The sequence below is a fragment of the Mus musculus genome, chromosome 14, assembly GCF_000001635.26.
Source record: "Mus musculus strain C57BL/6J chromosome 14, GRCm38.p6 C57BL/6J".
NCBI classification, from domain to species: Eukaryota; Metazoa; Chordata; class Mammalia; order Rodentia; family Muridae; genus Mus; species Mus musculus.
Window position 1 is genome coordinate 74,931,605 of NC_000080.6, and position 23,926 is coordinate 74,955,530.

The 23,926-nt window shown below is 45.6% G+C and overlaps 1 protein-coding gene across 9 annotated transcripts in view; it reads right to left on the reverse strand.

Moving 5' to 3' along the window:
• The window catches only part of Lrch1 (leucine-rich repeats and calponin homology (CH) domain containing 1), a 193,335-nt gene extending 176,932 nt beyond the window's left edge, over positions 1–16,403 (reverse strand). For 7 of the 9 annotated variants that reach the window (XR_001781129.2, XM_017316067.2, XM_006519156.3 and 4 more), the window contains exon 1: positions 15,780–16,403. Coding sequence is in view for 8 of the 9 variants with exons in the window: in XM_017316067.2 (XP_017171556.2) it covers positions 15,780–16,359 (580 nt within the window). In the remaining variant the exon portion in view is untranslated. The remainder of the gene's footprint in view (positions 1–15,779) is intronic. The other 2 variants (NM_001252132.1, NM_001033439.3) reach the window with 1 other exon arrangement.
• Positions 16,404–23,926: the final 7,523 nt, after the last annotated feature.

A 23,926-nucleotide genomic window follows, 5' to 3' on the forward strand; every position in this document is an offset into this window, starting at 1 on the left:
AGTCTGGGATGGACTCCAGCATCTCTGCTACCCAAAGGCTCATCTGTCACAGTGCCCTAGGTCCGGGTCTCCTAAGCAATGCCTCCCTCCCTCTCATCCACTCCTCCAGTGACCCCAAAGCGAAGGATGCTCCGTAGCTTCTTCAAGAGCTGAGCTCCAAGTCGTTACCACATTTTCTTGTTCAGAGCGTACTTGGATCATTTGAGTTCCCTTCTCAGAAACAAAGATGTTGGGCGACCTGGGAACCAAGTAGGGACCATGCTAAGTATCCAGGAACCACATGTGATCTTGCTTAACACAAAGTGCCCCCTTGGCTTTCCTTAACAAAATCTTGGGTGAGGGAGGGATGTGAGACATCTTGGAGGGGGATATAATGGCAGCAAAGGCAAAACAGAAGTGACAGGTTTGAGGTCAGCCAAGTACTCCCAGACTCTACTATCCTTGTCCCAACTTCAATTCCCCAGACTAAAGAGCTGACCGCAGCAGCCTGCTCCTCCATATACCATATGGATCAGGAATGCAGCCCCAAGATGCACAGAACCCAGGGCTCATTCCCTCAGGATACCTTTGTCAAATCAACCAAAGGCCACTGTCGAGCTGAGGACCAGTTGGAAAACAAAACACAAAAGCCCATAAAACATGGTTCTGACTGTCCCAGAACCAGCAGTATAACTCAAGAAAGACTGGATGTGGAATGTCGCCACCTACTTCCACCTTCCCAAGTCTGTCAGGAGAACAGAAACAGCGCCTCCACACACCGCCAGCTCACACAACCCAACCGTTGCGTGTATTAAGATTACTTGGTTAATGTCACAATATTTTCTAGGAAGCAAATCTTCCCGTGTCTTAGAAGACTGAGTATCTTCTCCGCAGGTGCCTCATAACAGCAAATTCTGTGCCGACTGTTGATCGACAGGACACACGCCGACTATCATTGACTCTTCACAAGAACCCAGAGGATCACAGTGCTCCTTTTACAGTAAGGAAACTGAGGCGCAGGAAATGACGTGCTGTGCCCTTCGCAGCTGGATGAAGTCCTGACAGCTTGAGTTCTCCGGCACTGTGCCTATGACAGGCTGGCACTTTCCAAGCCCTGAATGATGAACAGAGCCATTTGTACTCCATGGGGCACCCTATGGCACATCTGCTGAGCTCTAGTCACCTACCCTATGGCAAATCTGCTGAGCTCTATCTAGTGTGCACCCTGGTGACTCTACAGAGGATCCAAGCAGGAAAGGGATTTTTGGTTTTCTTCTTTTGTTTTCTGTTTTTTGGTTGGTTGGTTGGTTTGATTTGGATTGGTTTGGTTTGGTTTTGGTTTTTTGTTTGTTTTTCAAGACAGGATTTTTCTGTGTAGCTTGGCTGTCCTGGAACTCTCCTTGTAAACTAGGCTGGCCTTGTACTCAGAGATCTGCCTGCCTCTGCCTCCTGAGTGCTGGGATTAAAAAATGTGTGCCAATATACCCGGCCAGCATTTTTGTTTTTAGCAAATTTACAAATATCACCATTAAAGACACTGAATAACTTCCCTCCAGCTCTAAAATTTGTAATTTGTTAGATAACAAATATGAGAAAGAAAGGAAATAAGCATAGTAGCACACGCTTGCAATCCTAACACCGAGAGTACAGTGAGTTTAAAGACACTGTACTGGTAAGACCTGCATTATGAATGAATGAATGAATGAATGAATGAATGAATGAATGAGGAAATATATAAATCCAGGACTTCTGCCTGGCAGCCTGAGTGTCAGAGACAACTCAAGGCCCTGACTTGTGGCAGTTTTAGAAGCCCACACCACTGTGGAGAGAAATCCAGCTTAGGCCCACTGATCAAGGAGCCTAGAATGGGGTGGAGACAGAGACCCTCTAAGGTCTCTGGGCATAGCTGGGCATAGCTAGAAGAATGACCTTCCAGAGGCAAAAAAAAAAAAAAAAAAAATCCTGCTTCACAGGTTGATGACCATGTCACAGAACTCAGAGTATCCCTTCAAAATGCAGCTGTGTGTCTCAAGAGAAATAATGAGTCAGTAAGATAAATGTCACCCAAGGATGGGGACCAGAGTTCAATCCTCAGAACCACATAAAAAGCCAGGTGCCAGTCTGTAATCCCAGTGTTGGAGAAGATGGAGACAGGAGGAAAGTTGGGGTTTACTGGCAACCAATCTAGCCTAATTGGTGACCGTCAGAACAGAAAAAGACCATGCCTGTAAAAGAAAATGGTGAACCGGTCCTGAGGAAGCTCAACTCAAGGTTGACATCTGTCCTGCACAAAGGCACGCACACACAGACACCCATGCATCCACATACACAAGAAAAGAAGAAGAAAGAATTAACTATGAACATGAAGGCTGGCATCTGCTAGCATTTAATGGGCCTTCCTGGGTTGGTAAGGGAACTAAATCATTGCTTTCACAGGAAACCTGGAAGAGCGAATCCCAAATTACCAAGGTTGCTACAAAAGGAACTTTGAAGCCTAGTTTGTGAAGCAGGGCTGCCCAACGAGGCTGTTAAGTGCTTGGAATCCCGTTCACAAGGAGCCTGCGCAAGTCCCCCAAACCACAGGCAGTAAAATCCTGAACTAACACGCTTAATCCCTAACTACTGTTGGTCTTATGTCATTTGCTCCAGCTTTGGACCAGATGTCATTAAAGGTTTCAGGGCATTTTCTGATCGTGGTGGGGCCTGCCACAATCAGTAGAGCATGAGCTAAGACCTTTACAGAGGGACAGAAGCCTCCTCTCGGGTCTACTGTGGCCTCCTGACTCTACATCGACGGCTCTTTAACACAGGACCATGAAAGGCTCTCCCTTGGCTCAGGCACCCGACATTCTTGTTACATGACCAAGGCCAAAGAACAGATTCCTCTGGGACTCATTGTCCTCCACCTGAATGACAAAGAAATAGGAAGAACAGTTTCTAGGTTTCTACATTCCCTCTTTTTCAGAAGACAACAGAAGGTGTGGCCAGGCTGACTAAGCCCCGCCCATGCTCAAAGCACCACACCTGGCAAGCATTAACCACAGAACAGTATTGAAGCAGGATCCGGCCCCCCGCCGTGCTGGACAACTCTATTAGCTCCATTGCCCAGGTAAAGAAAGAGATGGTCGGGATTCATGTGGCCAAGGAGACGAGATTTTTAAGTTTTTAGTTTGAGATTGGACTCAAGCCTTAGAAGCTGAAGAGAATCATCAGTTTTAACCACTGAGCTATCCTGATGAGAGTGCCACTAGCTAAGGGCTGAAAGTCTTTAATCAGCATTTGTTAATGAGAATACTTAAATGTGTAAAGTTCTTTCACACACATTACTTCTATAATCTTTACCAGTCTATGAAGGAGATAAAACTACATCTCTATTTTTATATATAAATATAAAATATTAAAATATTTAAAATTTAAAATATTAAAAATCCACTTCTCCATATATATACATATATATATATGTATATATATATATATATACACATACATACACATACATACATACATACACATAAATACATACATACATATATATATGTACCCCAGAAATGTTGATGAGGGCTGGGAGGGGGTGTTCATTGCATTTAGTAAACTACCTATCATGCAAGCATAAGGACCTGGGTTCTAGTCCAGAGCACCCAAGTAAGAGCAGAGAAGCCCAGCTTGTTGCTGTATTGCTAGCACTGCGGAGGCAGATCACTGAAGCTTGCTGGAGCCTGACCACAGGCTCCAAATTCAGTGAGGGTGAGATGTTCTTCATTTGCAAGTTCTTTATAATTAAGTTTTGGGGATGAAGAAATGCCCCGGCAGTTAAGAGCACTTTGTTTTCACAGAGGCCAGAGTTTGACTCCCAGTACCCACGCGGCAACTCACAAGCACGTGGGTTCCAATCCCGGTGAGTCTGAATCTGATGCCCTTCTAACCAGGCCCTCATATAGTGCACAGACACACATGGGAACACACATGGGAACAAAACACTCACACACATAAAAATTTTAAATCTTAACAAATTTTTAAATTAAAAAAAAAGATTTTAATGAACTTTAACAAAAAAAAAATGAGCACCAAACATTATCATGTGTGTGCACATTTATGCATGTGCTTTTACTTATTCAAGCCCCTACTAGCCCCCTGCTGGTTCCCAACCCTCACTATGGCCCCCTCCCCCTTCTCAAACATGCCCCCTCTATTTTCAAGTCCTCTTTTAAAAAGTCTAGATTCTGGATATGAGGGGAAAACAAGCCAAATTATCTTTTGAGCCTCATTTATTTTGCTTACCACGATCTCCAGTTCCATCCATTTTCCTGCCTGGCAGCTGAGTATGACACCATACTCATGTATATCTGTCACATCTTACTGATGGACATCTGAGCTGATTCATACCTTGGCTATCACAAATAGCACGGCAGTAAACACAGGCATGCAGGTGTCTCTGCTGTACAGGGATGTGAACTCCCTAAATCCATGCTAGTTCCATTTCATGGGTTTTTTTAAGGGATTACTTTAATATTATCTTTATAGAGTCCATGTGTATGTGGCTACGCCTGCATGTACATATGTGTACCACATGCGTGCAAAAGCCTACAGAGGTCAGAAAGGGAGTTGGATACCCTGGAACTGAAATTACAGATGGTAGTGAACCACCATGGGTGTGCTGGGAACCGAACCCAGGTCCTCTGCATGAGCAGTAAGTGCTCGTAACCCCTGAGCCATCCCTCCAGCCTCCTTGGTTTTTGAGGACAATGATTTCCATAATGGACATGCTAATATACATTCCCACCAATACTGTATGAATAATGGTTCCCTTTTCCCCAAAGCTGGACAAGCATTTGCTGTTTGACTTCTTGTTAGCTGACAGGTCTCATTATATAAAGCTTGAACTAGCCTGAAACATGCAACATAGCCCAGGCTAGGCTCAAAAATCCTACTGCAGCCTCCTGCATGCTGAGCTGAAAGGCATGTGTCACCACACCAGAGTTCATTTTTACCAGCTATTTTATCCACTATTTGCTTTGATGGAATTTTTTTGTCCACCTCCTCCAGAATTCCTTGTAAGTCACTTGACTTACAGATGTCATATAAAGCTGGCTGGGGAAAAGACAGCAGACTGACTAACAAGGCACAAGTTTGGGACAACCTCACCATAGATTCAAGATAACAAGTGAAAGTTCAGAGTCTCAAGGCAAGAAAGAGAAGGCAGATAAGCAAGGGAATCTATCGAACTATTCTGGTTTGAGAGATCTGTAAGGCATACACAAACACATATGCATGTACATACACCTCTCTCTCTCTCTCTCTCTCTCTCTCTCTCTCTCTCTCACACACACACACACACACACACACACACACACATATGCACACACACATGCACACACACAATCAGGAAAGTCCCTGTCTAGCCACTCTCATGAGCCAGTCAAGGAGGAAGAAACTTAAACTTGAGGAGAGCACAGCACTTCCCCTTTTTTCTAAGATGGAAACAATCCTAGGCCCCTGGTAGGTCATTGAAAGCACAGCTAATACTCAACTCTGTCTACAGAAGGCTTCTTCCTGTCTATGCATGCCTATGCTAAGGCGTAATTTCCCAATGAAGCACAGTGGGACATAAGAAACAGTAACTACTAGGGGTTAGAGAGATGGCTTGACAGTTAAGAGAACTTGCTACTGTTGCAGAAAATCTGAGTTGAGTTCCCAGACCCCACCTCAGGCTCCCAATCTCTTGTAACAATGTCACCTCTGGCCTCCTTAGGTGCTTGCTCTCACAGTGCACTTACCCATACACAGACACTCACAAATAGACGTCATTAAAAATAGGAATAATTACAAAAAATTAATGATAAAAATACTGTAATAAATGTGGTCTTTTGCGGGGTATATGTGCACATATGCCTGCTTGCACATGTCGTGGCCAGAGGACAACCTGAGGTGCCACCCCCAACATACCCCCTTTACAAGACAGTCTCTTCAGGCAATGTCTGTCTTTACTGCTCTCGCACACACACACACACACACACACACACACACATATCTACATGATATCCTACTGTAGTATATTCATCCTCTTAGTGCCGATATAAGATGACACAATGCCCATACAATAGGACAAATAGGACAAAGAGAGATGGGTGATAAAGGTATGCTGACAGAGACTCACACTACTACATAAGGGATACCTGTACACTAATGTTACACTGCACCAGTTCGCCAGATTACCAAAAAAAAGACTACTAAGTGATTGACTTACGACTTATTTATTTCTGGAATTTTCCATTTAATATTTTTGGACAACAGGTGGCCACAGGTTAACAAAAACCATGGAAGTGGAGTCACTGTGAGGGAAGGCTACTTATACACAAAGGGGAAAAAAAAATAAAGAAATACAAAATGCATGAGGAAATGGCACTAACTAATGCGCCTTGGAGCGACATATGAGTCAATGCTCCGATGCAAAAGAAGAGGTTGACAGGGAGGTGGCTTGCTTCCGACAGGCCAGTGGCTACACGGAATATGAACTGGGCGTGCAGAATTCCATAGAGCAGTGAAGAGTGGGACCATGTGACCGAAGACGTGGAAAAGCAAAACGAAAACAGTCTAAAGAGGCAAGGTAGGCAGTCTATTGATGGCGCAATTTTGAACTGTCACTGTGGTCTGCAGAGATCAAGGGCATTAAGTCAGGACTACGCTAAAGTTCTGTACCAGGTCAGGAATGCTGACACTGTAGGACACACCATACCACATAAACACCAAAAATATGGAAGAGTATCAGTGGAGTACATGACCCAACAAATGTACAGTGCCCATGGGGTCTGCTGTCAAGAGCGTGGCCATATGGGAAGCCGGAGAATAGAAGGTGGGCACAGTAGAGCACGCTGGGAACAATTCTCCAACAGGCTCATGCCCTGCCCTGTTCATCTCATGCTCTCTTTAGGGCTCATGCAGCAGAGGGAACAAGGGAAACCTGGGAGGAAAGCCAGCCTCAAGGGCGATCCCAGGACCCATTACCTGATCCCCAGACTCATTACCTCCTTGAAACTACCTAAGTGCAGTGTGTGCTCTCACGTCTATCAAGCCCACTTGCCTATGCCAAAAGCATACTGATACAAAACAACTCATTTCTAATTAAGAGAAAAAAATCCCAACCTGGGGAAAGAGAAGCAGGGGGGATCCCAAGTGAAGGCCTGTATGGACCACATATCAAGTTCAAGGCTATAGAGAGAGTTTGTGGCTGGCCCAAGCCACATAAGGAAACCATGTCTTAAGGGGAAGGAAGGAAGGAAGGAAGGAAGGAAGGAAGGAAGGAAGGAAGGAAGGAAGGAAGGAAGGAAGGAAGGAAGAAAGGAAGGAAGGTCGGTCTGGAGAGGGATGGGGGGGGGAACATTTCTACTATGAAAATCAACAGTGTTGTTCTGATTGGTTTTTTCCTTGTGTGCCCCCAGATTTATACCTTCCTTATTGAGCCAGCAGAGGAGGCTACAGCTGAGGCAAACTGAATACACAGAATTCTAATCAAAACCACATATCCCAAGGGGGTTGGGGATTTTAGGTCAGTGGTAGAGCACTTGCCTAGCAAGCGCAAGGCCCTGGGTTCAGCCCTCAGCTGAGGGGTAGGAGGAGGGGGCACACAAAAACAAACAAACAAACAGAAAACCACACTTCCCAGTTCAGTAGTTAAGAACACTTGCTCTTACAGAGGACCCGGATTCACTTCTCAGAATCCATGTAACACCTCACAGCCATCTCTAACTACAGTTCTAGGGCACCCACCCCCCTTTTTTCTGACTTCCATGGGCAAGAGGCACACACACACGGTACATGTGCTTATATTCAGGCAAAAAGCTAGTATGCGTAAAAATATTTTAAAAATTAGAGCACATTTCCCTTTCTCCTCAGATCCTGGAACACGCAGAAGCAATCCAGTCCTCACAACTGTCGACTTCCTTCTGTCCGTGCAGGCAAGCTCACTTTCTGTTCTGTTGCTCTGTGGTTTCCAAATGCATTGTTTCTTCCTACGGGGTACGGAGGAAGCAGGCCCCTGGACTCGCAAAGTAAGAGGAAGAACAAGTATGCTTCTGATAGACGGAGCTTTCCTAAAATAAGTTTAAGTTGGAATTCTCCTTTTTCTTTAGTGTTTTTGTTTGTCTTTGTTTTGTTAAGCAATTCTCATTGTTTATAATAATTATTTAAAAAAAAAAAAAAACTTTAGCATAGCAATGTTCTGTCACAAAAAGAAACTTTGCTACTAAGGAGATGGCCCAGTCAATAAAGCGGCTGTCATGCATGAGGACCCAAGTTTAATCCCCAATTCCTACTTAAAAGCCTGGAACAATCAGGTAGGGGTGAGAGTCACAGAGAGGCAGATTCCGCAGCTCACTGGCACTTGCACACACTCGGGCGCACACGCGTGCACACACACACACACACACACACACAAGCAGCTTTCATGCAACACAACAGTAGCAATGGACAGAAGCTAGGCTTCCCATGAGCCGTGCTATCTCGCTAAAGAAAAAAACTCAAGCTATGGAAATATAGTTAGGTTGTACAACTTACAGACTTAAATTTTTGTTGTTTTTGTATTCTGCAGACAGGGCCTTATTCTAGAACCCAGGCTGGGCCTGATCCACCGATAACAGGTGTGTAAGACCAGTTGGCTATTAAACTTTTATAATCTATTATAACTTTATGACTCCACCGCTGCATTTAACACCAACCCACTGTAATCCCAACAACTGACATGATCAGGGAGGGTTCGTGAACTACCTAACCAAGGCTAATATCTCTCTAAAACTAAATACATTTCTCCAAAGGGCTAAGTCTAAAGTGTAAACAGCTCAAGTGTTGTATCTTGGCTGATGGACTCTGTCTTAGGGTTTCGTTGCTGTGAAGAGACATCATGACCAAGCCAACTCTTTTTTTTTCTTCTTTTTTTAAAGATTTATTTTATTTATGTGAATACACTGTAACTGTCTTCAGACATATCAGAAGAGGGCATCAGATCCCATTACAGATGGTGTGAGCTACCATGTGGTTGCTGGGAATTAAACTCAGGACTTCTGGAAGAGCAGTCAATGCCCTAAACCACTGAGCCATCTCTCCAGCCCCCAAGCCAACTCTTATAAGGCAAACATGTAATTGAGGCTGGCTTAAGGTTCAGAGGTTCAGTCCATGATCATCATGGCAGGAAGCATGGCAGCATCCAGGCAGACTTGGTGTTGGAAAAAGAGCTGAGAGTTCTACATCTTGATCCATAGGCAGCAGAAGGGGGTTGTGTTTCCATACAGGGCAGAGCTTGAGGAATATATTGAGACCTCAAAGCCCCGCCTCCACAGTGACACACTTCCTTTAACAAAGCCACACCTCCTTCAGTAAGGCCACACCTCTTAACTGTGCCACTCCCTACGGCCCAGCTTCAACACGTGAATCTGTGGGAGCCATTCCTATTCAAACCACTATACACTCATAACCACCTCTACCATTTACTACACAGAATCTTGAGAGAATCACATTAGAGGGGATGGGAAGGTGACAACAAAGAGAGGAACCGGAAGTAAACACTGCTCAGCCTATTCAAGGATTTTATATAACACTCTCGATAGATCTGGAAAACAGGGCACCGGGATACAAACACACACTTCAAAGGGAGGAAATTTGGGTTTAATAAAGTGAGGTTCAATAAAGCCATGATGAAGATGAGTACAATGGCAGAGAAGCCTCAGCAAGGAGAAGACATGTACTCTGAGAGGCGTCTGTCCAGCCTTTAAATCCTGATAGCACCGCGCCTTGCTTCAGCAACTCAGGAAAAGTCTTAGTCAACACCTGAAATAAAAACTGTCCAATGGTTGGATGGGAGGCAAATTTTGGCCTAACAAGAACTAGCAAAAATCAAATACAGTGTTACCAGGACTCACAAAATCTCCAACCAACAGATCCAGTTCAAAGACAAGGATCAACAGCTTTGGGATATACTTTGATGAGGAACTGGCTTCCTGGTCTGTCCTTCTATGTTACTGTTTTGGAAGCATGTGTACGCGACTGGCTTTTCAATAGAGCAGTCTGACATGCAAGTTGGTAGGGCACCTTTGGGTCACACCACAGCACAGGGAGGAACACAGCTGGATGTGATTCAGGTCACTCCCCAACCCCCACCCCCGTGTACTGAATCACAGTGCTTTAAAGTTTTTAATAGTTTTAAAAGTCCTCTGTGCCCTGACAAGGAAGAAATCAATCAACAGCAGAAGAGAATATGAATAGGAAGGGGAAGGGTATAGCTAGCAGGGCCTGAATGGATGAATAACCCCACTACGCACGGTGAACAAACACGCTAGGGTGACTATGTGAACACAGAGGTGTATTTAACAGAGCATGGGTAACTTAACAGTGGCTACAGCACCAACTGGTCGACCCTAACTAAATTCAGGGGTCACACACAAGAAGTCATAGAATAGAAGGGGAAGGTCCCTGGGAAGAAAAGGTTCAGGCAGAGAGGCAGAACAAAGGAGAAAGTAATGAGGTGACCACAATCTAAATACATTATATCTATGTGCAAAATTCTCTTTAAAAAAACATTAAAAATAATTTTTAAGTGACAAAAAATATCAATAACCAACAAATCAATTCTTTAGACTAGGTATAGTTATACAAGTTTTTGTTGTTTTTTTGTTGTTGTTGTTGTTGTTGTTGTCTATTTTATTTTATTAAGATAGGATTTTTCTCTGTGTAGCCCTGGCTTTCCTGGAACTCTCACTATAGACAAGGCTGGCCTTGAACTCACAGAGGCAGAGCCTCTGCCCCCCAAGTGCTGGGATTAAAGGCGTCACCACTGACCAACATTGTGAAAGAAAGAACACAAGGTTTAAGAAAACACATGTGACAAGGCCTGGTAGCGTATGCGTTTGACCCCAGAACTCAGAAGGGAGGCAGGCAGGTCTGAGTTCAAGCCCAGCCTGGTCTACAGGATGAGTTCCAGGGAAGCCAGGGCTACACCGAAGAAACCCTGTCTTAGGGAAGGGGTGGTGGATTCAAATGTCTCGCTCTAACAGTGAAAAAATCTTCATGGCCAAAATTATGGCACAGAGCATGTTATCAAAACCAGGTTTCATTACCAAGTTCTGTATGGATTCCAAGGGCTCATATATGCTCATATCCAAGGACTCTGCAGCTATTGGGGAGGCGGTGGAGGGAGTTGGGTAGAGGAAGTCAGCCTGCTGCAGAGAAGCTTGCCCCCAGATCTTGAATCTTCACAGACACTGAAAAGAGGTAGAGTTAAGGCAGGCAAGATGACAGTCCCACCCACTGACAAATTCCAGAGCCCTCATAAAAGCTCTGGGCTCTGTCACCCCAGTAAAGCAGGAGTGGGGTGAAAAGGGGCTCTGTCACCCTGTCACCCTGTCACCTGCTATTAGGTGGGGTGAGAGGATGTGACCAGAAGCCAGACCTAAATATCCTCTCTCTTCTTTTAATGACAGGTTCTCCCTCCCCATCCTGGATTCATCTTTCCCACCAGAAAATGCTTCGTGGTCATGTCTACCCACATCCAACCCTGCAAGCCCTGTCAGGCACCCTCCCTCCACTGCAGGAGGCCTCTGAAGGCTGCACACAGTGCCGGTGCTGTCTGGACATCGATTGTCCCGTGGGGCTCCTCCGGTGGCTTCCTGAACCCTTTACACTTGGCTTTTCATGTCTTACACTTTGCAGCTTCACTTCCTGGGGCATGCCGGGGGTAGGGATGGCACAACGGTAGAGCACTTGCCTCGCATGTTCAAGCCCTGAACCTTTCCACCAAGTCTCATACAGGCTCCCAGTTCTCCACCACCTTGTGATTAACCCAAACCATCTTTTCTCTTTTCTTTTTTTTTTTTAATTTTCTTTTTTTTAGATTTATTTATTATTGTATGTAAGTACACTGTAGCTGTCTTCAGACACCAGAAGAGGGTGACAGATCTTATTACAGATGGTTGTGAGCCACTATGTGGTTGCTGGGATTTGAACTCAGGACCTTCAGAAGAGCAGTCAGTGCTCTTAACCACTGAGCAATCTCTCCAAACCCTCTTTTCACTTTCAGTTTTGAGACAAGCTCTTACTAAGATGCTGGACTGGCTCTGAGCTCACTTTGTAGTTCAAGAAGGCCTTGAAACTGTGATCCACTTCTCTCAGTCCCAAGAGGCTGGGATCACAGGCCAGTTCTATCGGGTCCAGTCTCAGTGAGTAGTTATGCCACATGGTTAGACAAGCTCTCCATTCCCCATTTAGTCTTGGTAAGACACTCAGAATGACAGACTCCACCACTCGGTCACAACACCGACCTTTTGGTCACAACACCGACCTTTTTTTTTTTTTTTTTTTCAGGCACGGTCTAATGTACAAACGGATATCCCTAATCTCCTAGCCTTCCTGTAACCCTCAGGTACAGGCCCTTGCCAACAGGCCTGGCTAAACTATTAATTTCCAAAGTCCTGTACATGGATTTTTTTATTATTATTTATTTTCTAGAGCCTCACACAGGAGGCCACTCTCAGATTTCTTTCCTTTTGAATCCAGTCATATAAACACCCACTTTGAACTCCTCCATCTGAACTGGTGCTATGTGATAAATCAACGCTAGCGGGGACGGGGGTGCTTCACTGACATGCCTTTGTCTATTTCTTCTCATCAGACCCAGTGTTGTGTTTCTGTCTACACTTATGATGGTCATCACGTACTCTTGTTATGAGCAACCTCAAGTCCATGAGAATCAGTGCCTGTGTTTGGAAAACAAAGGTATTGCATGTATCCAAAAAACCCCTCTTACTCATCTTGCAAGATAAACTGTTTTATTTTGTTTTGTTTTCTTTTGCTTTGTTTATCTCCCATCCCTTCCTCAAACCAGAGTGGGACCTCACAGAACAGGTGAAGGGATGAAGGTCTATGGAATGAACCTTCAAGAAGCCTCCCAAATTCTACTCTCTCCACGGTTGCCCTCTGCCCAACAGGCTTCGGTCAGGACACAAACACTAGAGAGAAGCCTTGAGGACTCAGATCACTGGTCTGTGTCTCAGCAGGGGTATGACTTTAAGCATGTAACCTGGCTTCTCTCTACGGGGAGATGATGTTCCAACTGTGCTCCTGACACAGACTTCACAGTTAGCCAAGTAAGTACCATGCCCACATCAGTTCTAATCCAGTCTAGGATAGTAACGCCTCTGCCACTGTCCCCAGCTACTTCCCAGTAAGCTTACTTACTACAGGACTGCCTGTCTTGGCACAAAGCATGCTGTTTTGATTGAATTTCAGGGAAATAACAGCCTAAAAGTGAAATTAAGAAGGTCTTTGTTTTGGTTTTGGTTTCTTGTACTACTGAGCAGTTCAGGGCCTCTCATCTCTTACTTTACATCTCTGTTCAGTTGGGCTGTGTGGCCCAAGTATGTGGTGCTGTCTGTAGAAATAGCTGCTGGAAAGGCTAAATTTTACAAGACACAATGAAACACATAACTTAACAGAGAGAAAAGGCTCCCCACTACCCAAGTAAACTTATGAAAGGGTCTTGAGGATCGTCATAGTCCATCCTTAGATGTTTGAGCCCAGGAGAAGCCACTATCTGTATGGGATTTATTATTACCAAAGGTTCAACATCTCCCTCAACTCCCTTATGTGTAGGAAATGTCAACACCCCCCACGGAATGTCTTTATTTTGCTTTGTTGCTTTCACAAGTAAAGAATAATGCTCAATTTAATACACTCTTTGGGGGATGTGGGGGTGTATAGGCATGAAGAATGAGTCAGGGCCGCCTTAACCTGTAACGGAGGCTGGCCTGGAATTTACTACTAAGTCCAGACTGGCCTCCAACTACTGGGCTCACAGGCAAAGTCCCCGTGTCCAACCTAAGCATTTCTGGAGAAGAGAGGAATACTCACTCACATGTGTGACTCAGGTCAAGGCAAGCAATCCTTAACACATGTGAATGTTGAAACTTTTACATAAAACAACAGACTCTTCAGCTACTGTTTTTGTTTTTGCTTTTGTTTTCTTTATGGTATTGCCTTAAGTGCCCACAAACGTAGCTGACATTCTTTTGCCGCTGCTGCTCCAAAATAGTAACTGTTTTAGGGTGGAGAATTAGCATGAAGCCTCTTACTTTTGACTACTTAAGGATTTTAGGAGCATTAAAATATATGTAACACTCCTAATGCCTGGACACCTGCACACCCCACCGCACACAGAGAGAACAGGAAGGAAGGACCCTTTCCACACAGTGTCAACTCACAGAGGCGGTAACTGAAAGATGAACACCTCCCTCCACTACTTTTAAAGCAATGGTATTCTCAAAGACATGCCAGCACAGCACACATGCCAACTCTACCCAACCTTGGGAGGAATCATGAGTAATACTGAAGTGTTGGAATAACTCTAAGCCTGCTACTGAATAGCGCGAACACGTTAGCATGGGGCATTCTGATTCTCCATTCTGCAGTACACAGCCATTCTAACTATGGCAGATGGGAAGGAAAACATGGGGTGACTTTTTAAGGTTAATGATTCAGGCGACTCTTAGAATAACTTCTACTTGAGAAGCTGTAACTATGAGGTCCTATCAAGAGCCTCTCCAGCTGTTGAAAACTGAGTTCTGGAATTTCCCCTCTGCTTACCCATTCCTGACAATCCTTAAACCCAAATATCACCGTTTAATGACTCCAGAGGAGTGCTTCTAGCCTCCAATGGACTCAGAACTCCATCTAAATTTTCAATTGGTCTCCTGATTAAATGTTTATGGAATTAACCAGAAACCTAGCCTCCGAAAGCCACAGCTGGCTCCCCTGCCCCGCCCCCTAGTCTTCCTTTATAAGTAGCTGAAGGACCCCATCTGAAAGCCAAGCCATTCAGAAGCCTAAGAGACCTGATGCAAGTCGGAAGAGACAACGACAGTCGTGAGGTCTAGGCAATGGCACAAAAGTGGGGCACCCACTGCCCTGGGAAACGCTAGGCGCTCGCTGGGGTACAAATCGTCCCGCAAAGAACAGAACAGGATATGGTCGGAAACTTAAGTCAGATCTGCACGGATTCCCAAGGCCCCAACCCTCTTCCACCACCCTCCTTCCTGTTTATGGGTCCACTCCCACAACTCCGACTACTAAAGGGAAAGCAGACATCTCCAAAATATGTCAACACATGACACAACTTGAAGAAGCAGGCTGCTCTGTGGCGCGGGTTACAACTTGCCGGGCTCACACTGGCAAACAGGCTCACTTTAATTACTTTTCATTTACTATGCCACGCTTCCCCTCCAGGGCCCCCGCAAAGACCGGGGTTAGTGAGAACCGGGGAGCCCCGGTGGAGGGAACCAAAATGTGTGGGCGGAGAGCCAGACACCAGCCTCTGCTCGCACAGGCGCAGAACCAAGGTTGGCACCGCCTCTCTGGCTGCAGCAAGCCACGGTCGCGCGGCGCGGAGGCCGGGGCCCCGACACTACGCGGAGAGGACAGGGCTAGCCGACGGCCGGCCACCTTTGTCTGGCCTTCCCCACCCACCAGGACGCAGAATGCTTCCATGTAGAGGTCCACGACTTGGTTCGTGTTCTGGACTTGCTCGCGGTCGCCCGAGATGCCCCCACTTCCCGCGCGCCAGGAACAGCTCCTAGGCGCATCCCTGCGCTCCTGCACCACGGTCGCAGGTCGCCGGGGCCAGGAGGACCACCGTGCCCGCTACAACCACCGTGCTCGTTGCAGAACCCGCTCCTGCCGAGCCAATCTAGTAACACATTCGGGCCCGGCGGGAAGGAGCGACAGCCCGGCTCGCACACGCGTGGCCAGCCCCGGCCTTGTCTCACCTGCCCGAACCGTGTCCGAGAGGTCATGTCCCGGGGCCGTAGTCCTGGGAAACTCCTTCAGCTTCCTGGCGCTCAGGTTCAAGCCCCCAGAGTTGGCCGCCTCCTCCAGCGCGCGCTCCAAACCACGGTTCAAGGGCAGGTTGAAGCCGGTGCCGCCGGTGCCTCCGTGGTGCTGGTGGTGTTGGTGGTGTTGGTGGTGCTGGTGGAGATGCGGGTGCAGGGCGGTTACCGAGAGAGCGGGCGCGAAAGCTTGGGGTTCGCTTCCCGGCGTCGCCATCTTCTCCCGGTCCCCCGCCCCGCCGCTCCTGCGCGGGGTCACAGGTTTCCCCGGCGGTCCCGAGTCCCCGCAGCGCTCCCTCGAAAGCCGCGGGACTGCGGGAGGGGCGGCAAGCGGCGCAGAGGTGGAGGCAGCAGTTCGATCGCCAAGGTTTCCAGCCGGGGGAGCCAAGGGCTGCGGCGGCGGCAGCGACGGCAGCGGTGGCGCGCCTGTGTCTGCTCGTGCTCGCGCCCCCGCCCGCCGCTCCTCCTCCGCAGCTTGTTGGCGCTCCACCCCCGAAGCTGGCTGGAACTGGATGCACATTCTGGGTGACTTTCTCTCCAGCCCGACCCCTTGTAGTTTACACATCTGCGGGCCAGGGTATTTTGTCGGTTTCGTTTTTGTCTTCTGGGATTTTTTTTAAGCCGTTTATGAAAACCCAGGCGAGGCGGGAGACAAGATTTGGAATACAAGGTCACAGGGAGGAGAGTGGTTCTGGTTGATTGATCCAGAGTTGCCCCCAAAAGCAGTTTTTCCACTGTGGGTTTACCCTCACGGACGCCCCCTGGCATTTAGGTGCTTACCATACAAAATCTCTCACTAAATCCAGGAAATCTGTGAGTGGAAAAATTGCTTCCTTCAGCGAGAGGAAGTTAAAGCGAGCCGCGATCACCCCTGCAGAATTCGAACACGCAGCCCACAGTCACCAAAATTTTGCACCTTCACTACAGACCACAGGAACAAGAAAGACTTCAGGGCAAATAGACAAATCTATAGAGGAAGGGCTTTGAGAAAGGGTAATTTTTATGATAAAATACCCAAATTATTACTCCAAGCGTTAGAACGCCAAAGACCTAGTGATCACAAAGGTCATATCTTAAACCTAAGCCTAGGTACTATGAAATGTTCCGGGTGCGCCACCTTCTTATTCATGTGAGGCATGGGAACTGAACTGTCTGATTGCAAACAAATCTTCTGCCATGGGTTGACCTACAGTGGGCGCCTGAGCCAGGCCTTGCACCCCATGGAAGAGCCAGAGGACCTGTGTCACCTAAAGCCACCCAGCTGGAAGACTGATAAAGCCTCCATTCCCTTCCCACACCTTAACAGCCTGGGACCCAAAGCTTGATAGTCTCTATGGAGTGACTCGGCTTGGAGAAATGAGGCTGGAGTGAAGTATGGACATGATACAACTTTATCATACATACTACAGTAATGCAGATCTGTGATAGTCTAGGCAGCCGCGTGGACCTAATGACTTCTTGGGCTCAGCACTAAGTATGACATGATCTATGTCACTTGCATGGACTTCGCTACAGGGCTACCCCTTAATTCCTGAGATTCCAGGCTGAGAGCAAATCCTACTTATTCCGGAAGAAACAGGCGCCACCTAGTGGTGTGCCGCCCTCACCCCCCACCACCTTCCTCCTCTCTGGCTCCACTTCCTTCAAGTCTCTATGATTTCATAAACTGTGCCTTAAGCTTAGTTTTGTTTTCACCCTGTTCTGTAGGCGGTCTCTTCGATCTGTTGCTTCCTTTGTGGTGTAGAAGCATTTTCATTTCATTCAATCTTGCTTGACAGTTTTTGTAATCATTTCCTGTGAGCTTAGGGCTCTTTTCAGAGAATCCTTCCCAATTCCTGCATCATGGAGGGTTTTTTCCTGTTTTCCTTTGACCATTTAAGGTTTTTGAGTGTTATATTAAGTGCTTTGATCCATTTTGAATTGATCTTTGGGCAGGGCAAGATACAGAGATCCAGTTTAATTCTTCCACATGCAGAATCTAGCTTTCCCAGCGCGATGTGCCAGAGACCTTCTTTTCTCTGGTGTGTGCTTTGGGTACCTAGTGAGGTAGCCTTAGGTGCAGCTGCACTGATTCATTCCTGAATCTTCTGCTCCTTTGAGTTACGTGGTTTTGTGGCAACACCATGCTGTGTTTCTTCCTGCAGTTCTGTGATACTTAGAATCTTCTATTGCCATTCCTCCAGCCATTACCTTTTTTGTTCAGTATTGTTTTGACTACCCAGCATCATTTGAAATTTAGGTTGTCAATATCTAGGATGTTAAAAGAATGACAGAAAAATATTAAACACCCAAGAAATCTATCCAGTCAACAAATGGGCAGATGAAATGAACAGACACTTCTCAAAAGATAAAGTACAAATAATTTAAAAAAAAAAAAGATGCAAAATATGTTCAGAGTCCTTAACCAGGGGGAGCTGTAATCAAAACTGCAATGAGAATACATCTTACCACCAGATAAAATGGCTAGCACTAAAACAAACAGCATCGGATACTGATGAGAATGAAGGAGAGGAGGGGAAGGAAGACTTAGGTCCCTTTAGCAATAACATCAACTAGTATAGCCACTGTGGAAATCAACATGAAGGGTCTTCCAAAACTAAAATAAAGGTAGAACCACATTCTGATATTATATTATATACTGTGGTGGAATATTGAAAGATAAAGACAGAATGCCAGGTGCAGAAAATAAAAAGAAAATTAAAATAAAAAAAACAGAACATCTGTATAAAGAGTTCTGATCCAGCTGCAGCATTCTAGAGAATACACCCAGAGGAGCCTAAGCCAATACACTACAAATACACACACATCTGTGGCTCTATGGACAAGTTATAGAATCAGCCTGGGCATCTGAATAAAGAATAGGCAGTATTATATACACAGCGGAGTTTTGTTCAGTCATAAGGAAGAACAAAATTGTGTCATTTGCGAGGAAATGGATAGATCCAGAGTTCAGCATACTGTGCAATATATGCCAGACTCAGGAAGACAAATACTCTAACACAGAGAGTTGATGACCGAGAAAGGGGCCTATCTGGGAAGAGAAGGGGGACTTGTTTGATGGGACACCAGAGAAGATAATGGGAGGAGATATGAGAAAAGAACATAGCTAACTTTAACAAAAATGTCATTATGAAAATCTACAATCTTACACAATGAACATGCACTGCCCTGCTTTGCTTTCTAATGCTGTGATCAACGCCACGGCAAAAAGTAATTTAGAGAAAAAAAAAGGTTTACGCTTAGAGCTTAGCCATCCTGAGGAGAGGTCAGAGCAGTGGCAGGAGCTGAAGCAGTCGTTGGAGGAATGCTTCTTACTGGCTGGCTCCTCACAACTTGTTCCTCCTCCTCTTTTATACAACCCAAGACCACCTGCCCACACAAGGAACTGACTACAGTAGGCTGGGCCCCCCCCCCACATCAATCATCAATCAAGAAAATGCACCCACAGACTTACCTACAGGCCAACCTGATGGAGGCATTTTCTCAATTGAGGTTCCCTCCTCCTAGATGACCTTCTAGCTTGTGTGAAGTTGCCCCCCCCCAAAAAAAGCAAGCCAGCAAGCCTATACACTAATAAAAGGGTCTAACGTGACTTTGAAGTTACTTAAGTGAAAACATATTTACATCATATAAAAATTGATCTTTCTTTTTTCCCCTGTCCTCAGTGACCTTTTGCTTAAAATCTAGCAGGGAGATGAAGACTATTGCCCCCATCCCCAATGGACTACAAACCTAGGTCAGAACAAGAGGTAGACTGAATACACCCACCACAACAGGCATAAATAACTTCTTTTAAATAAAAATAGATTTAAATTTAAAAATCCTTTCTTAGAGGAGCAAAGACAATGAGTGTATACTTTGGATAAATATCCAAGTCCCCCCTACCGCCCCCCAGTGTCCTGTCCTGTCCTGGTCCTTGTAGTCTCTTGTATCTTGTGCAGATTTCCAACCTGCAAACTCTGTAACCAAATCCTCTTAGCCTCTCTCTCCTTCCCAGTATCTCAAAACCTACAGTATTCTGCATGTAAAGGCTGCACAATGTCTCATAGCAAGTTGCTATTTGCTGGGATAGCTCTAAAGTTTTAAATGATTTTTTTCTGCACAAAAGGAGGCGCTTTTTCTTCAAACTGAGAGGAATCCTTGCCTCTTGACACTAATCCTGAATATTTCTAAAAAAAAAAAAAAAAAAAAAAAAAAAAAAAAAAAAAAAAATCAAGATATGCCATGTGTCCTTTTGGATGGCTCTCATGCCGCTTCATTGTTTCTTCAAAAGCATGGACATGTCTCTTTTGTTAGATGCCCTGTTTATTTCATTTCTCCTAAAATTGGAGTCCTCTCCTTGTCATTGAGCATATAAGGTCTGTTAGGAGGGACTGTGTTGTGTCGTGCGGCTATTGCTGTTTCATTGGGAAATGAACTCACAACCATGCGGATCACCCAGAGGATCCTGACTGAGTTCCCTCCCAGGGTCTGGTGTCTCAGGTTCTCATCTCTGGTTTCTTTGAACTGTCTAGTAAACAGTGAGCTCTCCTGGGCTCCAAAGTTGGCACTCCCAACCCTGTAGCCTCATTATTTAACTATCCAAGAACTAAAAACACTCAGAAAAAAAAAAGTCAACCAAACATATACAGATTGTTTTTGCCCTTGTCATCCTTCCTGAAACAATATTATATTGGGAACTATTACACATGAATCAGATATTACAGGGAATCTAGAGAGAATTTAAGGTGAGTGGCAGGCTACAGGACTTCAGCATCTTCTGGACTCAGTGTCTGCAGGGAGGTCATACATCTAACCCCCCATGGAACCACTCTATTTGTAACATATTGTCTACTGAAACTCACCAAGAATTCTCTTTGAGTAGAAACCCAAAATCCAGTCCGTGTTCTATGGTCCCCTCTGCTCAAAGCTAACTGGACAAGAAGAAGCTGACACCATGCCCAGCCATCCACAGCCAATGAGGTCTCCCATCAATCTCTGGGTGAAAAATCAATCAAAAACACGTGGAGACCATGATCAAATCAGAACAGGCATTTGACCCCAAGATCAGCAGAGTTCAGCCTTATTTACATTTATTTATGTCAGTGTCCTCTAACCTCTCTGCGTTGGTTTCCTCATTCAAAAGAAAGAGGAGGAGGAGGACGAGGATGAGGAGGAGGAGGAGGAGGAGGACGAGGACGAGGAGGACGAGGAGGAGGAAGAGAAAGAAGAGGAAGAAGAGGAAGAGGAAGGAGGAGAAAAAGAAAAGAAAGAAAAAAAAAAGAAGCCAGAATATTCCCTAATGAACACCACCCTTTTCTGGTCACTCCCATACATGTTCTCAGTACCAAAGTATTCTCTTTGTAATATATCTGTAAATATTTGTCTTAAATACCTGTAAGTGATCAGGGCATGTGTGCTCACTAGCTTTCAAGGGCAGGGATTGGGCCTTTTGTTCTCATCCGTGTCTGGATGAGTCAATAAATCATGTTGCCTGACTGAGATCTTTCAGTTTTGCAAAGCAGCTAAAACCATCAACACGGATTTCTCTGAAGATTATAAATATAACTATCTTGACATGTTTCAGACATTTGGCTCGTGTTCCAGACCACTAGTCTGTGAGTCAGTTAGTGACAAAATGGCCCCAATAACTTGGAGAAAGTTAGGATGTTCGATGAATTATTTTTTTATAAAATTGAATGTATTGAATTTAAAGAATTTTGAACAGTCTTGAGACTGTGCTTTTCCTACTTTTTTCTGGCAGAAAAAGAGAAACACTGATAATTATAATATTGATATTTCTTTTTGAAAAAAAATAAGTAGACTGCCAAAATGAGCTCACAGCTCTCCTCATGTTACTTGCTTATCAAAAAGGCCAAACACTACTCTTGGATGTTGTCTCACCCTATATATCTCAGGCTTGCTTTAATCAACTCCTGAGCCTCTTGTCTTTACCCCCTAAGTGTTGGGATTATGAGTGTGCACTACCACATCCCGCAGATGAGGTGTCTGAGATTGAGCCCAGGGCTTTGTGCTTTCTGGGCAAGCTCTCTCTGCTCCAACTGAGCTAGATCCCGGCTTCTTGGTCCTCCTAAGAGGAAGTCCTCTTCTCCAGCTGTGCCCACAACTACAACCTGGTACAAGGCTCACATATGCTGCTTCCTCCGCATCTTGGCTTCTACTACTCTTCTCCTTTCCTGGCTTTCTCATTCAGGAAAATGACTTTAAGCCTGAGAAGATGCTATCTGCCTTGGGATTTTAAATCTCTCAAGGCTGACTGTCACCCACACTCGACCCTTTTTACTCTCACAGTGGAAACCTTAGCACTCCCGGAGGCATGCTAACTCCTCTGTCTAGCCCTGCTCTGCCCCATCTCCTTACTATCTTTCCAGACTGGACCAGAAAGACTTTATCTATGTCCCCTTTTCCATAGCAGCATCCACTAAAGAAGGAAACTACAGCCAGGCATGACAGCACTTGCTATAATCCCAGCACTCAAGAGGCAGAGACAGGTGGATCTCTGTGAGTTTGAGGCCACCCTGGTCTTCAGAGGGAATTTCGGGGCAGGGCAGCCAGAACTACATAGTGATAGCCTGTCTCCAGAGAGAGGGGGGAGGAGGAGGAGGAAGAAGAGGAGGAGGAGGAAGAGGAGGAAGAGGAGGAAGAGGAGGAAGAAGAGGAGGAGGAAGAAGAGAAGGAGGAGGAAGAGGAGGAAGAGGAAGAGGAGGAGGAGGAGAAGGAAGAGGGGGAGGAGGAGGGCAGAACAGAAAAAGAAAAAACAAACAAAAAAACAGAAGAAACTACAGAATTTAGGCTATTGACACAGATTTTCAATGAAGCCATCTCCTGGAACCACTCTCATAGTGACCATGGATAATTTTCTGTGGTAAAATACTTAGTTCAGTCTTCATTTTGTTTTCATAAATACACTTGAATGACCCAGTCCGGGGGTCAGTCAATGGGGTCTGCAAGAGAGAGTGGGGACTGAGGGGCAAGAGACTCGAAGAATAGAAACAAAACAGGCTATCAAGGATCAGGGATTAAATCTCAAGTCTTGAGTCTCGAGTATCGTTTATTGAAAAGCAACTATGGGTATTGTCTTAGTCAGGGTTTCTATTCCTGCACAAACATCATGACCAAGAAGCACTTGGGGAGGAAAGGGCTTATTCAGTCAGCTTACTCTTCCACATTGCTGTTCATCACCAAAGGAAGTCAGGACTGGAACTCAAACAGGTCAGGAAGCAGGAACTGATGCAGAGGCCATGGAGGGATGTTTCTTTACTGGCTTGCTTCCCCTGGCTTGCTCAGCCTGCTCTCTTATAGAACCAAGACTACCAGCCCAGAGATGGCACCACCCACAAGGGGACCTCCCCCCTTGATCACTAATTGAGAAAATGCCTTACAGCTGGATCTCATGAAGGCATTTCCCCAACTGAAGCTCCTTTCTTTGTGATAAGGCTCCTTCCAGCCTGTATCAAGTTGACACACAAAACTAGCCAGTACAGGTATATATGCACTCGCTGGGAAGTAAAGCTGGACACACTTAACCACAGATCCAGGATGTATAGGAGAAAACCAAGATGTTATCAGAGTGTGTTCAGCTGTGGTGGGCTTCTTGCAAAAACATCATGCTAGGAAAACAAGTCTCTAGTCAGGGTGGAAAAGTACCACCTGTAAATAAATAGCCCAAGATGGCGGCAGAGACGATAGCTTGAACTCATGCTTAAATGTCCATTAGTGTGCTTCTTTAAGGTTAGATCTCAAACTCAGGACAAAAGCTTAACTGAGTGCCTATTTAACATATTAAAGTGGATGCTGGCCACTAGGTTCTCACCAACCTCCTGCCATGTGCACATCCTGTCTGACATATCTGTCCTGTCCCCTAAACTGTCCAGCCCAGGAGCTGGGCTGGGCCCTCTGCCCAGCTTCTCTTCCCTATATAACCCAGCCATTTGGCTACACAGTGACCTCTTAGTCTCCTGGTTTGCTCTTGTGTTGTCTTCTCTTCCCCTCTCTCAATCTCCCCATCCCTCCCTCTCTTCTCATGGCCCAGTTGGATCTGCACCCTTCTAGATGGTTCTGGCTATGCTCTCCCTTATGCCTACAAT